At 37.6% G+C, this 14,745-nt stretch overlaps 2 protein-coding genes across 2 annotated transcripts; one reads left to right on the top strand and one right to left on the bottom strand.

Annotated features, from left to right (window-relative positions):
- The first annotated feature begins 2,557 nt into the window (after positions 1 to 2,557).
- LOC145224446 (uncharacterized) lies at positions 2,558 to 6,222 on the top strand. Its single transcript, XM_080090936.1, has 7 exons — positions 2,558 to 2,726; positions 3,773 to 3,837; positions 3,908 to 4,007; positions 4,100 to 4,182; positions 4,250 to 4,440; positions 4,747 to 5,152; positions 5,284 to 6,222. Exons 1-7 carry the CDS (start codon positions 2,641 to 2,643, stop codon positions 5,805 to 5,807), a joined length of 1,455 nt encoding a protein of 484 aa, XP_079947062.1. The 5' UTR covers positions 2,558 to 2,640; the 3' UTR covers positions 5,808 to 6,222.
- A 59-nt stretch (positions 6,223 to 6,281) lies between these two features.
- LOC145224447 (hsp90 co-chaperone Cdc37-like) lies at positions 6,282 to 10,619 on the bottom strand. The gene is made up of 8 exons (XM_080090938.1): positions 10,340 to 10,619; positions 9,116 to 9,341; positions 8,921 to 9,049; positions 8,716 to 8,800; positions 8,455 to 8,644; positions 7,509 to 7,624; positions 7,347 to 7,441; positions 6,282 to 6,944 (listed from the first exon to the last, which is right to left on the bottom strand). Exons 1-8 carry the CDS (start codon positions 10,500 to 10,502, stop codon positions 6,779 to 6,781), a joined length of 1,170 nt encoding a protein of 389 aa, XP_079947064.1. The 5' UTR covers positions 10,503 to 10,619; the 3' UTR covers positions 6,282 to 6,778.
- Between the last annotated feature and the right edge of the window lie 4,126 nt (positions 10,620 to 14,745).

Below are 14,745 nucleotides of genomic sequence, written 5' to 3'. Positions count from 1 at the left end.
ATATCTCGCCTAGGAAAACGAATAAAGAACTGATCGACCTAAACACTCACGAAGCTTACGTCAAATACTGTAATTCTTGAATGGCCTGCAGTTAAAAGTACATATTATCATCAGTACAGCACCCCTGAGGTTTGCCGTTTACCATCTGGTAAAACAGGGCAACGGACTTAAATAGAAAAACTGGTCGGATCGATTTTAATGCCGAACCTTGCAATTAGCGTTACTGACTCTCTCTTGCGCGTTGTTTGCGAAGTCAAACATTCTAACATCTGCCTTTTGAAGTCTTGCTAACTATGGGAAGTAGTTGGAAAAGAAACGTGCACTGGGGACATGCCTACCATGCTCAAGAGGTTGGGGCAAAAATGTTGACATTATCGTGTATGCAGAAAACGATTTAACAGTAGCCTAAAACTAAGTCTATTTCAGTTTTGACGAAACAGAAAAGCAAAGTCAATAAGTTTATCCAATTCAACTTCTGCCCAAGTACAAACTCTAGCTAACATTTCGTGATACTTAGCTTACGTCACTTATCGCGACGGACCAGTGCAGCTATTACCAATTTAGAATCTTTTTGTCACGTATTTGTCGTCTCGACATTAATGGTCTTTGAAGTTTCGAGGGTTTCAAACATACAGTTTTACGTATTTTCCCAGGAAAAAATTCCTAACTCTTCCTTTGACAAACACATATAGAAACACTGTCCCAAGGCAAAAACACTGGTCAACGTTTCAGTTCAACCTGTAAAGCTGTTGTTGACTCGGTCGTTAACTACTTTCCTTCGGCAAACATTCTTGTTACTTCGTATCACCAAGAAACTATACCGCGCAGATCTTTGGACGGCAATAAATCTGATTGCCTTGGCTTGGCACAGTATTGAACATTCCTGAATAATAGAACCAAAATGAATCACCTAAAGGGTTCAAATGCAAACATCAATGATTATTACGTAATGCAATTTGCCATTGATTATTATCACTATTTGAAGCGGCGAACAAAATATTGCGTTCGCGACAAGTTTGGTTCATGGAAATCCATGGAATACATTTGTTGTTGTTTTTAATTATTAGTCGTGCGTTGGTAAAAAGATGTAAGGCTTCAATTGGTACACAGCGTAGTTGAAATGTTACAAATGCATAGTCAATATTACAAGTAAAGAACATTGAGTGAGTAAGTTGGGTGGAAATCGCTCTCTGGAATATCAAAAGTTGCTCAGTTTAAAATTTAAACGGTAATGTTTACCTTCTTGAAGGAATTTAGGAACCTAACACCCATGGTAGGCTACATCAAAAAAATAATAAATTCCAAAAATTTTACCGTTATCAAATTGTTTAGCAATCGTTGAGCGTCCTAAAATTATTGAATACATCTTACAAAAACAATCTGATTTTGAAAATTTAAAGCATGTTTGTTAAATGTCACACACAAACGTTGTTGTTTATAGTTATTACTTAATATTTCGATTTATACTGTTGGGTTAGTTTTGAACTATACCCACCATATTTAAAGCGTTAAATGCGGGTCCCAAATCCAAACCCCACAATGGATGACAATTTTCTTAGATCAAAAACAAACACCGGATATTAAAAATACGTGAGATGACGAGATTCGGACACCTATATAGAATATTACACATAAAGGAGTCAATGGGGGAACCGTTGACTTGCGGAACGGAGTAGGTTACAAACTAAGCTACTATATAAATCATGCAAGGTCCTGTAGCTTATAAATTAATGGTAAATAAATGGCTAAGTTTTAAGCCGCTTTTATGCTCGTTGAACTTTTTACCAAAAAATAAAACTGGCAACGTTTGCGAAAAAGGGTTAAAAAAAGCAAAATCTTTTGCATGTTTTTGCATATCATTGATGTGCTCTAGTGAAGCATTTTTCTCACAACAATATAAAAATAATCAAAAACTTCTTTATTTCTTCACACCCCACTGTTTATTACATCAATGTAATTGAATCAACATTCATGGACAGTGAGAATATCTGCTCCTTTTCTTCCACACGATTAAAAACCACCTAATTCACCTAATATGCACGTCATATGCGGAAAAGAAGCCACGCACAATGAGCGCTCGCATTTTACCTATTCCAGTGAGGAAAATGGGTAAAAACCGGGGGTATATGTTTTCCGCAACCGTACCATGACCCAGGAACGTTGCCATATACGCTGTCCGTGAGTCACTTGTGCACGAAAAAACACTGTTACTAAGTCTAAGTATACGGGATGTGGTGACGAAGTCAGATGCTCACTGCGGTGTCAGAGCATTGCTCACGTCACGATGCGACGCTGAGCAAGATATTTACAGGCTCAGCTCCGTGTATTAGGAGACGTGACAGTCTCGGCACCTTTGCGGGTCCAGAACTTAATTGGAGCCTTCTATTCTCGTCAGGTCGCATAAAAATATCGTGCACAGCGTATAGAGTGAATAGATAAGTTTTAAGAAATGACCGGAAACTATTCTAAGACAGTCTGAAAGGCAGTGCAGAGTAGTTAAAGTTGTTATTTGCTTTCACTTTTAAATATTTTGATTTCTTCAGGAATTGTAGGGTATTAATAACTTATTAGCATTATAATAAGTGGTCTGTATTTTTCACTTGATTTGCACGAAAGAACGCGTATTATATTCAGAACTACATGAATATGTACAAGTTAACTTACGAATCAGATGAGGAGATGGGAACAGGAGAGACCGTCAAAAAAGTGACCCCGGATATTAACGAGTAAGTGAACTACAATAAACAACATTGACCAAAGAAAAATGTCAAGTAACTGTAAACAACACCTGGCACGTGGCGAAAAGTTTTCGACAACAAACGCACAGGAAACAGATTTATTTAAATATAACAGTTGCTCAGCACTATTTAACATACATTCACATGTACGTTGACGCGTATATTTAAACATCTGAATAGATAAGTTTGGTGCTTTTGATGGAAAATCGTGGGGGAAACCAGAAGCTTTCACAGCTAAATATTCCTAGCTTTTAGTGCAAGTCCATATTATGGCGCAGCTTTAAAAGTTGTAAACAACACAATTTGTATTCGAGAAAGTATTCGAGAAAATTGCACAGAGACCGCTATGACAAACAAATAATAACGTTTGAGTCTTTGTGAACCACTGCACTACATAATGTGTAACCCAACAGGCACTTTTTTAAACCAAATTAGGAAATTCCTGATTTACATAACCACATTAGCCATGCATAAATTTTGTTGGAGTTGTTAAAAAGACCCCACATGTTTTATGAAAACGTTTATCAGTATACATTTTAATTTTTCCCTACTTTAAAATCATTTTTCCGCGCAACTAGTTCAATATATGACGTGACAATAAACATTTCCTTCTAAGGAAGGGAAGTGTCACTTGTTGGTGATTCATGACAGTTGGAAAAATGATTGTATATCTTGCATCACCTGTACGGCACGTGATCTAGGGCTGACGTTCGGTGTGACGTTAAAAAGTTAAAATTGTGTGTGTGTTTTGTAAATTACCTTACATGAACTATTACTATTTCGGGCACACTCGTTCACGTATACCGATGTTTGCGTCATTTCCAGCCAAAACCGTAAATCTTGTGTTTCCTTCTTTGACCAATTCAACACATTTGATCTATGTGCTGCATATCGATATAATTAGAAAAGCGGGCCAACAGCTAGCTGCGTGGCTGAGTACGTATAACGTTACTCCTACAGTTTAAGTCCCAAACCAAATGTTTGAAATTTTGCTGACAAATTCCTGCCCCTTTATCCATCTGACTGTTTTGTAGAAATACGGCTGACGAAACAGTCATTTACGATCGTTCTAGTTCTCATGAAGAAAAAGACAAACCAGGTACACATGTATTCAGGTATTTAATTGGGACTAAACGACGGGATAAACTGACACTTGGATAATTTTACAGATATCCACTCAAAAGAACGAAGTGACACAACAGCTTCCGCCATTGGAAGTGCATTTGCTGCCACAGACTATGCCAACGGAAATCATCGAGAAAACGAACGGTAACAATCAGTAACTAAAAATAGTATCATTACTGGGATATTAAATTGTAGTCTTATCTTTTTTAAAACAACAAAATGTGACTTTTACACAGTCGGCGAAACTTTTACGCCATGTTTCGAAATGTCAAAGAAGAAGACAGCGATTACCCGAAGAAAAGCTCCCGCCCATGGATAGGTATACGATCGTAAAATTAAAACGCGTTTATTGTGGCGGTTGGCTGGAATGATATTATGTGATACAGGTTGCAAGGAATGTATGTTGATTTTTTATCTTCTTATTCTGTCCGCTGGCATCATTATGATGGCGGTGTTTTTTCAAACCCTTTCATGGAAATACAGTTTGATTGAAGAACGAGTATCATATTTGGAAGAGAAAGTTAGCGTTTTGTCCACGAGCGGTTTCAACAGCGGAGCACCCGCTGCCTTGCAGGAGGTAAAACATGTTATAGATGTCAGAGCTTGAGCAAGATTTAATTGTTATCAATCGAGCAGCATAAGCACTTCATCTACCATAGGCTTTACAATACATCGTCAATTAAGAGCATATAAGTTCTCCTTTTAACAGCTTGCCCTTCAATAAAACTGATAGGCTCAAGGCCCTACTTTTGTATTTCCAATTTTTTCTAAATTTGTTTAACCCAAACCGCTAAAGAGCTCCTTAATTCTTTGTATCCTGTGTGTACTGTATTTGAAGCTTCAACTAATGCGACTTTACTTTTACAACTTGTCCAATGTTTAGAACCAGCCTCCACCCCACGAAGAATATGTTGGAAAAATGGATCCAAACATACCGCCACCCATTCCAAGCGATGTTGGAGGTCAGCGCGAAAAAACTGGATGTTGTTCCCGCCTGAACTCACGCATTAACAAAGTCGAAGAGAAATTGTCAGGCATCGGAATAGACTCGGCTATGCAGTTGGAAAAGTCTGTGAAATCGACCCATGAAGAGGCAAAGAGAAATTACTTGCAACTTGCCAAAGCTAGTAAAGAATTTGAAAGGAAGCTCCAGACTCTAGCAGATCAAGTCAACCAAGTGACTGTAGAAATGGCAAAACTCCACGCTGAGGAGATAGAGATAAACGGCATGGCATCGCTTGCTCTGACACAGTCGGCAAATGGCAGAAAACCAAAAGTAACATCGTACGGTAAGTACCTCAATTGAGATTGATATATTAATCCCTACAAAATCATCAACTGTTGTCATGTCTTTGGTGTGTGTATCAGTATTCGCAAACGTGGCATAACTAAACGCTTACGCGTGCTTTATTCTTTGTAGCTTTTGACGCATACCATGCTAAGAACGACCTCATGAAAAACCCACAAAGTCTCACGTACACGATCTCGCCCTTTACTGCCACAGCGCGGCCACTCTTTTACAACTACGAGATGATCAATAGAATGAGTGAAATGGATCCAGGCTCTGGCGTGTACAACGTCCCACGTGATGGAATTTACATGTTTTTCGTAAGATTTTGCACAGCTGTCGGTCAAGGCGACCAAACTACCACTGTGGCTCTTATGAGCAACCAAACCACTTTGGAAGTGTTTAGTGTCCCAATTGTGACAGATATGTTGGAATTGTTTCGTTTAGCGGCTCCACCGACTCCCGTTGAGCTACAAGACGAAAGTTTCGCTGAAACTACCATCGGCGAAGTGAGAAGACATGAATTTACCGTCATGAAAAAGCTTACAAAAGGAGAGAGGGTTAACTTGGAGTTAAGAGAGGGGAGTGTTGTTGAGCTGTCGACACTCAACCAAGGAAATACAGCATGTACACGATTTTCCGGGTTCAGACTTTAATCAACTTCATTATGCATAACCTTACATTCACTGTACAATATAGCCTAACACTTAACTTTATTCTCATATATTGTTTGTTTAATGTACACAACGTGGTCGCCCTTGTGACAGAAATGTTTTACACTAACTTTTCCACGTCTTGCAAGTTGGAAGATAAGATGGAAAATAGCACAACATGTACAAAAACGCACATGCGACTTTCTTGCTTTGTATAGTAAGTCAAGAAAGTGACCATGTTGAAATTGTAATAATTTGATGGTTTTTACTAGCTAACTGCCATTTAGCCCATATGCTTGCAATTTTTCTACGTTTGCATACGGTGGAACATGATACGTCCGCCCAGCGATTTGCTGACCTTGTAATATGCTTTCTTATTGTTGTAAAGGGGCAAAACACGGATGTTATGCAAATGTTGTATACAGCACTTTTCTGTAAATACTTCTGTCTGTTGGTTGACATACGACACACCACAAACACAAAAACGCAATCAAATTGCGTCACATGTAATTTCTGAAATTGTTGTTTGGAAAAACGATCAGTCGAAAAAAAGATTGTTTGGTCAGTTGGTTTGCATTAATTTCTTTTTTTTTAATTAAACAAACGATATACAGACATTGGTGAACTTATACAATTTGCCGAATTTTTAAAGGCAGAGTTTACATATACTTGGGTTAAGCGATTCTAAAGCAAAAATTTCTGTTGAAAATGGCAACTTTGTGGTAAACTGTTTTAAAATTTTAAGGGATAATATTCCGTAAAATAATTCACCCTTACATGTTTATAGACAAAAAAAAGTCACAAACGTTGATAAGTTCCGACTTTCAACGCCGTTTTATTGCTACAAAATGCAAAGCATGTATTTTTTTTAAAAAAAGCTTGTCTTTAGGAATTTTCGGTCGTAAAACCGTCTCCTTAATCAGGTGACATAGTCACATGATTTACGAAGTGTTGTGGAAAATAGTGTAAAGAGGTCAAACTTCCGTGCCGTCGCCGTTTTTAGCGTTTGAACTTGTTTGTGGCGTTTCTTGGGCCTCGGAGTCCAGTTCTGTAATTTTCGCTTCATTTCCATCAGCTTCTGGTGTTTTCATCACCGAGGCGTTTTTAGCATCCGGAACCCACAGGCCAGAGTCCACGCACCTTATTTTTTATGTAAAGTTATGTGTTTAAATTTAAAGATAAAGTCAATTCTATGTATATACAGTGCAGGATTAAGGGTCTGCTGGCCTGTAAGCACATTTTATAAGTGGCCTGAAAATCACGGTTGCCAACTAAAAAAATAGAATTATCAGTGTTGCCAAATCATTGTCACAAAGATTAAAGTGGTCTGGATTTTTGATTGGCCTGTATGCACGTGCCTACTTTGCCTAATGGCCAATCCAGCACTGTGTATATATTACAAACAATAAACAGTTTCATGTTTTAATTATTTAATTTTAAACAAATAGTTTAAATAACACCTTTTTTTAAAAAATATATCATTGTCAATAAACATTAATGTAAAAGCTTGTTTCTTTTAAACATAAAACAATATTTGGTCACCTCTTCATATGATACGCAGCTTGTTCTGGGTCCATTGAGCTAATAACTTCCGAAAGCAATTCAAGGTTTTGACTTTCAAAACACTCTTGCAGTTTCTAAGTGACAAAAGAAATGTTTAAATGTGCTTAACCTTCGAGCGATTGCAATAGTGGTGTAGCCTACCGGTGGCAGTGACTCCATAACTTCAACTGGATGCAAGCCACCAGGTCCAAGTTCCAACTCTCGTTGCTCTTCCTTGTACCTCTTCATTGCCTCTTCAACGCGAACAGCTGCTCTCTCTGTAAAGTATATGTTTTTACATCAGGCTGTCATGAATTAGATGAGAGGGGGAGTTAAAAGTTTCTTTAAATTTAACAAGTTGAGCTAAATATAAAGTCACACCATGACATTGTGACTGACACCTGCAGTAACATACTGTACAAATTGCTAGATTCAAGATTTCAAATTAAATGTTAGCTTCAAAACTAATTGTCTGTTCGGATTTTTTCATTAAAATCTGATTCATTTCAGTTAAAAGCAGGTTTAGCAACTTACTAGTAAATGAAAACAGTGATTATGCAAATACTTTTCAGGTGAGCTAAAATTTAGGTTAGTAAATATGCCCTGTAACACTAAACATTTGAACACCACTGTTTTAACTGTTTTACGCCTTGCAACAAATTCTATGAGAAAGCAGATAAGTCAGTTGAAAAACACTTATTACCCACTAGGGATGTGCCAAAACTGCAAATGTTCGACCAAACAGAACATTTCTGCTTTCTCATAGAAATTGCCGAGCACGCTCGGTGCATTATGATGTCACAAAAAATCCCCTTTCTATGTTTTAGCTCTACAAGGCCTCTTACGTCACCGGCGGTGTTTTATTAAGCTGTACATGCCATAAAGTATGCGTTTTTTCCACCATCTACTGCATTTGAAGAATCATTCGTTTTTGTTCATAGACACCCTTTAGAACACTGGTTACAAAGGTTATCAGGGCATGAATATGCAAATATATGCTTGGGTCAGTTTGTGCAACTGTTTGGCCGAGCACAGAGCATTAAAAACAGCGATGCTTGGTACCGAGTACTGGGGTTCTGGCTCGGCTCGGCCCATCCCTATTACCCACCCTTCACTCTTCCTATAAATGAATTGAGCTCAGCAAAGAAGCTGTCCATGTAATCTGCTTTTTCATTTTCAATCCGGTTAAAGAAAGCATTGTAACAATTTCGGGGGTCAGTTTTCATCTGGATTGCCAATTGTAAAATAAATTGTAGCACAATTGTCTGGTGTGCAACTCTTTCCATTAGGTTTCTTTTCTGAAAAGAAGGTGTATAAGTATTTATTGGAAATTTATCTAAATTAAACAAGCAATAATACACTAACAAACCTCTTCTACTTCTAAGTCAATGCACCATATTACTAGGTAATTTGCGGCTTTGTCACTTATTAAATGTGGGTGATCCTGAAGATATCTGAAATATAAAGTTTTGTAGTGTTTTCTGCAGTGGGGCATTTACGCAAATGTGCAAAACAAGTTTCAGCCAACTCAATAATATTTATATCAAAACTAAAAGTAAATAAAAAATGCATACTTTCGACTGTCAGCAGCTTTGCTCAGCATACCAAAATTTTGCAACTCTTCTTTGTGTTTTTCCTGAAATTTCTTTTGTTCCTCATAAATTTCATCGTCTGTCTTAGGCTTTGTTTCTTCAACTTTTGGTCTGTAACAAAAATTATTCATGAAAAACAGAAATCACTTATTATACAAAACATAATGTTCAACTGACTTGTTAATAACAGATTTGCTAAAACCTTCTTTACAAATTGTGTCAACATTCCAGGGAGTAAGTTTGTCTTTTTTTGATAATTCCTCTTCCTTTGCTTCAAATTCATGCATTTGTTTCGCTATCTCTTCTTTTGTCATTAAAGCTTTTTTCATCTCAGCTTCATTGAGATCATGCTTTTTCAGCTTTTTTTCAACTTCTGAAAGCTTATTCTTGTACTCTTGCTTTTCTGCCAAAAGAATAAAATCCAAATAAAACTTAAAGCATGTAGTGCATGTTACTAAAAATATTTATCAGAAACATAATCTGTCAAAACTATAAAAAAATTATCAAGTCTTGTTTTGCAGTGGCATAAATAAGCCCCCCTTCATCAGCAACACTTAAAAACATCCACCAGAAAAGGAAACTATTTTATGCCTTTACAGCATAGTAGGTACATGTTAAATCAAACTAGATTTTGACTCAGCATCAAAACGAACCAATCACTGTTTGAACTAGTGGCACATTGAACCCACATCAAAAGATTCTGGCTAAAAACATAAGGCCACAAGGCTGAAACTAACATCACCTTTTCTGGTGGATGTTTTCAGGTGTTGCTGATGAAGGGGAACTTATTTAAGCCACTCCAAAACAAGTTTTACAAAATGTATATAAACTAAACAAATATAGAATATTTTGCAGACCACAAGACTTGTGTTTTCTTGATACAACTTTTAGCTAAAACTGAAAAAGTTCAGTCCTAAACTAAAACATCTGCAAAACAGCAGATTTGGCCCAAATGATCTGGCCAGCTAAAACTTCAGTGCATATATGTTTAGTTGTATATAAGTATAGTTATATATAAGTATAGTTTAAATTTGACAATCAAAAACGTACAAACTACAAACCTACTAAGGGTAACACTAATTTACGGAATGGTGAATGGTCGGAACGCTCACTAATTTACGGAATGGTCGGAATGGAATGAATAGGGCCAAAACTAATTTAATGAATGGTCGGAACAGAATGAACTGTCGGAATAGAATGAATGACGCTGTAGGAACGGAGTGAAGTGTCGTAATGAGATAAACAAAGATGTATGAACAGAATAAACTGTCGGAAGAATAAACTGTACTAACAGTTTTTTTAGAGACAGTAAATTTCTACTATGAGAAAAATTACCAAATTTGTACTATCTGTCGGAACTTGTTACAAAATACATGTAAAAACATTTCAAACCGCATTAACCTTTGTTCAGCTTTTCCCAACTTTGTTTTTGCTCTTCCATTCTTTCAACTCTTGCTTGGTGCCTCCATCGAAAAAGACTTGGAGTATCAATGTTAGGGTGGGTATCATCTTCATCGTCTGAAATTTCAATATGGTCCCACTTGCTATAATCCAGACGTGACATGTTTGTTGGCGGGTTTGAAACAGAGGCCCAAAAATTAACCTTTAGAGAAAAAGCGAAACCCGAGGCTGAAAAATATGTTCATTGCAGTTTGTGGATGAAAAACAGTTAGTTGTTGCTTTCTACAGTTAAAACTTCTAATGCCAAACACCCTGCACTTTATTTATAGTTTTAAAACAAAACCTTTTTAACAATACAGTATTGTTGTAAGATAAGCATTAAGACCAGTGTCATTCTGGCAGAATAATTTCCCCTAAACACAAAAATTTTACCACAAAATTTCAGGTACCATATCAAATGAAACATTAATGAAAACACAATTAAAAAAAAAAAATGGAAAAATGACATGATAAAGAGCATTTCAATGTGATCACGCGTCAAAGAATATAAATACTCAAAATAAAATAGAACCATGCAAAATCTTGTGCGTCCATTGTGACATTTTTTCGAATTTTATTGTCATAATAGAAATCATAGCTTTCAGTGTCAAAACACACAAAAATTAGCCGTGAAAAACCTTAATTTTGAAACTGTTCCGGAGGGGGGCTTTTAACCAGCTGGATACCATGTTGTAGCCCAGAGCTTACTCTTTTCTATCCCGTTGCCGTTACGACACACCCTTTGCGCATTTTTACAGCAGAACGCTTTAGTCGAGAGACCTTTTTCAAATTTTCAAACATCTGTTTAATTTTTCCAATGCGAATAAATTATCCGTAAACAACCTCAATTTTGAAACTGTTCCGGAGGGGGGCTTTTAACCAGCTGGATACCATGTTGTAGCCCGGAGCTTACTCTTTTCTATCCCGTTGCCGTTACGACACACCCTTAGCGCATTTTTACAGCAGAACGCTTTACGCGAGAGACCTTTTTCAAATTTTCAAACATCTGTTTAATTTTTCCAATGCGAATAAATTAACCGTAAACAACCTCAATTTTGAAACTGTTCCGGAGGGGGGCTTTTAACCAGCTGGATATCATGTTGTAGCCCGGAGCTTACTCTTTTCTATCCCGTTGCCGTTACGACACACCCTTTGCGCATTTTTACAGCAGAACGCTTTACGCGAGAGACCTTTTTCAATTTTTCAAAGACATGTAGATTTTTTCTAATGCGGAAATATATTAAACAAACAAATAATGTGTTTATTTTCCCTCAAAGCTTTTTTTGTAATCACCACTGCGTATTTCACTACAAATTAAGTCAATGTGCATGAAAGCATAACTGCACTACATGCGGCAATTATCTCCTGTTTGCAGTGTGTGTGCCACGCGTGCAAAAGTTCTTGCATATAATCAGTAACAATGGGCATTATTCCGTAAAAAAGTAATTTCTTGACACGTTTAGGTTTGTCCTTTGTCCTGAAGTGAGGTTTCCAATTTTTATGGCCAAATAAAACCTAAGTCAAAACAAATGCATACTAAATCGACTCGTGATAGAAAAGCACAGCGGAGTTGCAAACATAGCACGGCACTGAAGTATAGTCTGTTATAAGCACAAGACATATATCCACACGCTTATGTATATGATAGATTTCTGAAATTTCGTAACCTTGTACTGATTGCAATTTCATGTTATTCTGTACAAGCTGATTAATTACATGTTTTAACCGTTTTTAGAGTCGATACGGCTTTCCCGTTTCTAATGTGCGAATTCGTCATGTTGACGGGCGGTCATGCCCTTCGATCATTTAAGATGTTCGCTTCTCATTTCTGATTGGCTAATTGGAATGAACTATAACATTGCACGTTGGTAATGGATGCAATTTCGAGTTGGTCTGCAAAAACTGGTTATATATGTGCTAACCGTTCGTTTTTTATCGCTGGTAGGTCTTTCCCGTTTCCATGGTGCGAATGCGTCATGTTGACGGGCGGTCATGCCCTTCGATCATTTAAGATGTTCGCTTCTCATTTCTGATTGGCTAATTGGAATGAACTATAACATTGCACGTTGGTAATGGATGCACTTTCGAGTTGGTCTGCAAAAACTGATTGAATATGTGCTAACCGTTCGTTTTTTATCGCTGGTAGGTCTTTCCCGTTTCCATGGTTCGAATGCGTCATGTTGTCGGGCGGTCATGCCCTTCGATCATTTAAGATGTCCACTTCTCATTTTTGATTGGCTAATTGGAATGAGCTATAACTTTGCACGCTGGTAATGGATGCAACTTCGAGTTGGTCTGCAAAAACTGGTTGAATATGTGCTAACCGTTCGTTATTTAGCGCCGGTAGGTCTTTCCCGTTTCTGTAGTGCGAACTCGTTATGTTAGAGGGCGGCCATGCCCTTCGATCATTTAAGATGTTCGCTTCTCATTTTTGAATATTCAAACAAACTAAAATTTCGCATGTTGATAATACAACATGGTATCTTGCTGGTTAAAAGGCCCCCTCCGGAACAGTTTCAAAATTGAGGTTGTTTACGGCTAATTTATTCGCATTGGAAAAATTAAACAGATGTTTGAAAATTTAAAAAAGGTCTCTCACGTAAAGCGTTCTGCTGTAAAAATGCGCAAAGGGTGTCTCGTAACGGCAACGGGATAGAAAAGAGTAAGCTCCGGGCTACAACATAGTATCCAGCTGGTTAAAAGCCCCCCTCCGGAACAGTTTCAAAATTAGGGTTGTTTACGGCCATTATATTCGCATTGGAAAAATTAAACAGATGTTTGAAAAATTGAAAAAGGTCTCTCGACTAAAGCGTTCTGCTGTAAAAATGCGCAAAGGGTGTCTCGTAACGGCAACGGGATAGAAAAGAGTGAGCTCTGGGCTACAACATGGTATCCAGCTGGTTAAAAGCCCCCCTCCGGAACAGTTTCAAAATTAAGGTTTTTCACGGCTAATTTTTGTGTGTTTTGACACTGAGAGCTATGATTTCTATTATGACAATAAAATTCGGAAAAATGTCACAATGGACGCACAAGATTTTGCATGGTTCTATTTTATTTGAGTATTTATATTCTTTGACGCGTGATCACATTAAAATGCTCTTTATCATGTCATTTTTCCATTGATGTTTTCGTTTTTTAATTGTTTTACATTAATGTTTCATTTGATATGGTACCTGAAATTTTGTGGTAAAATTTTTGTGTTTAGGGGAAATTATTCTGCCAGAATGACACTGGTGCATTAAGCAATAGCAGAAGCAAATCTTGGTTTCCACTTTTTTTGCAAAAAATCCGAAGCTGTAGAATACCTAAAACAAAAGATAGGCAATTCTGATGTGCAATTGCAAATCATATACATGGAAAAATATTTTATTGACATCCCAATTAAAAAAGGTTTACAAATCTAATCTGTAAAACTATAAACCATACGTGTTTAAAAATCTTGTTGCAACGGAGCAATGAGGAACAATAAGAAGTTTCCTTCATCGCATGGAAAATCCACGACAGACCCACATTAGGCTAAATTCACGGCAGACCCACATTTGGCTAGTTTTCGATAGGTGGTGCAAACGTTTTGTGCTGGCGATCAAAAAAGTAGTGGAGGTTGAATTTTCTTAATTTCGATTCCGGTTCAACACCAAACAAAATAACGAGGGTCCAACTCCGGTTTGGGTTTGAGAAAATCATAATTTAGCCTACGTTTCCGGTTCGGTAAAGGTTGAATAAAATAAAGCGCCCAAACCAGTTCGCGGTTTCAGGATCAGTTTCTGTTCGACTCCCAACATAACACACAAGTTGTCCGACCCAGTGGTCGGCAACCGCCGGTCCGCTGCCCGGTGCCGGTCCGCGAGGTGTTCGTTACCGGGCCGTAGACTATATTTTTTAGGTAGCCTAGGCTATAAATGCTTACATTTTGCCCATGCATCCCGGAAATGATAAACGAATTTTGTCGTTTTCATTGCTGAATAATTATAGTTTTTTTAATGCCGCTCCGCGATAAAATTTCAGTTTCTGGTCCAACCCATTGTTACGCCGTAGGCTAGAGCAGGACGACTTAAGCGGCACGCGATCCGCTTCGGTATGTTGTGTATCTATTTGTGTGCTAAAAATTGCTTAAATTTTAAACTTAAAAAATGTGGCAGCCGTTTCCGAGCTGGGATCCGCGAAGCCGTTTTTCGGGGCGCTGCAAAGAGACTAGCCTCGGCTACAATGTAGGATAATAAAATGTAGTCTTTCGAAAAACGATTTCGGCCAGACTGTGTGACTTAGACCATGACGAGAAATGTTTTTTATCCCACTACAATTGCAAGAAGGGAGCGATTTTTTGCGCGAACTTTTATTATTCTATCAGTCTTGTCTGTAGGCCTAAT

Source organism: Phallusia mammillata, chromosome 4 (genome assembly GCF_965637545.1).
Source record: "Phallusia mammillata chromosome 4, kaPhaMamm4.hap1.1, whole genome shotgun sequence".
NCBI lineage: Eukaryota > Metazoa > Chordata > Ascidiacea > Phlebobranchia > Ascidiidae > Phallusia > Phallusia mammillata.
Note: the sequence above shows the minus strand (reverse complement) of the source record. Positions and strands in the feature narration are given on the sequence as shown.

Excerpts from the sequence above, each read along its gene's own strand:
- LOC145224446 (XM_080090936.1), top strand. The coding sequence starts at position 2,641 with ATGAATATGTACAAGTTAACTTACGAATCAGATGAGGAGATGGGAACA. Across the intron at positions 2,727-3,772 it reads GTGACCCCGGATATTAACGA|AAATACGGCTGACGAAACAG; the intron begins GTAAGTGAACTA and ends ACTGTTTTGTAG. Across the intron at positions 4,441-4,746 it reads CACCCGCTGCCTTGCAGGAG|AACCAGCCTCCACCCCACGA; the intron begins GTAAAACATGTT and ends TCCAATGTTTAG.
- LOC145224447 (XM_080090938.1), bottom strand. The coding sequence starts at position 10,502 with ATGTCACGTCTGGATTATAGCAAGTGGGACCATATTGAAATTTCAGAC. Across the intron at positions 8,801-8,920 it reads AAAGCTGCTGACAGTCGAAA|ATATCTTCAGGATCACCCAC; the intron begins GTATGCATTTTT and ends TTTATATTTCAG. Across the intron at positions 6,945-7,346 it reads GCTGCGTATCATATGAAGAG|GTGCGTGGACTCTGGCCTGT; the intron begins GTGACCAAATAT and ends ATAAAAAATAAG.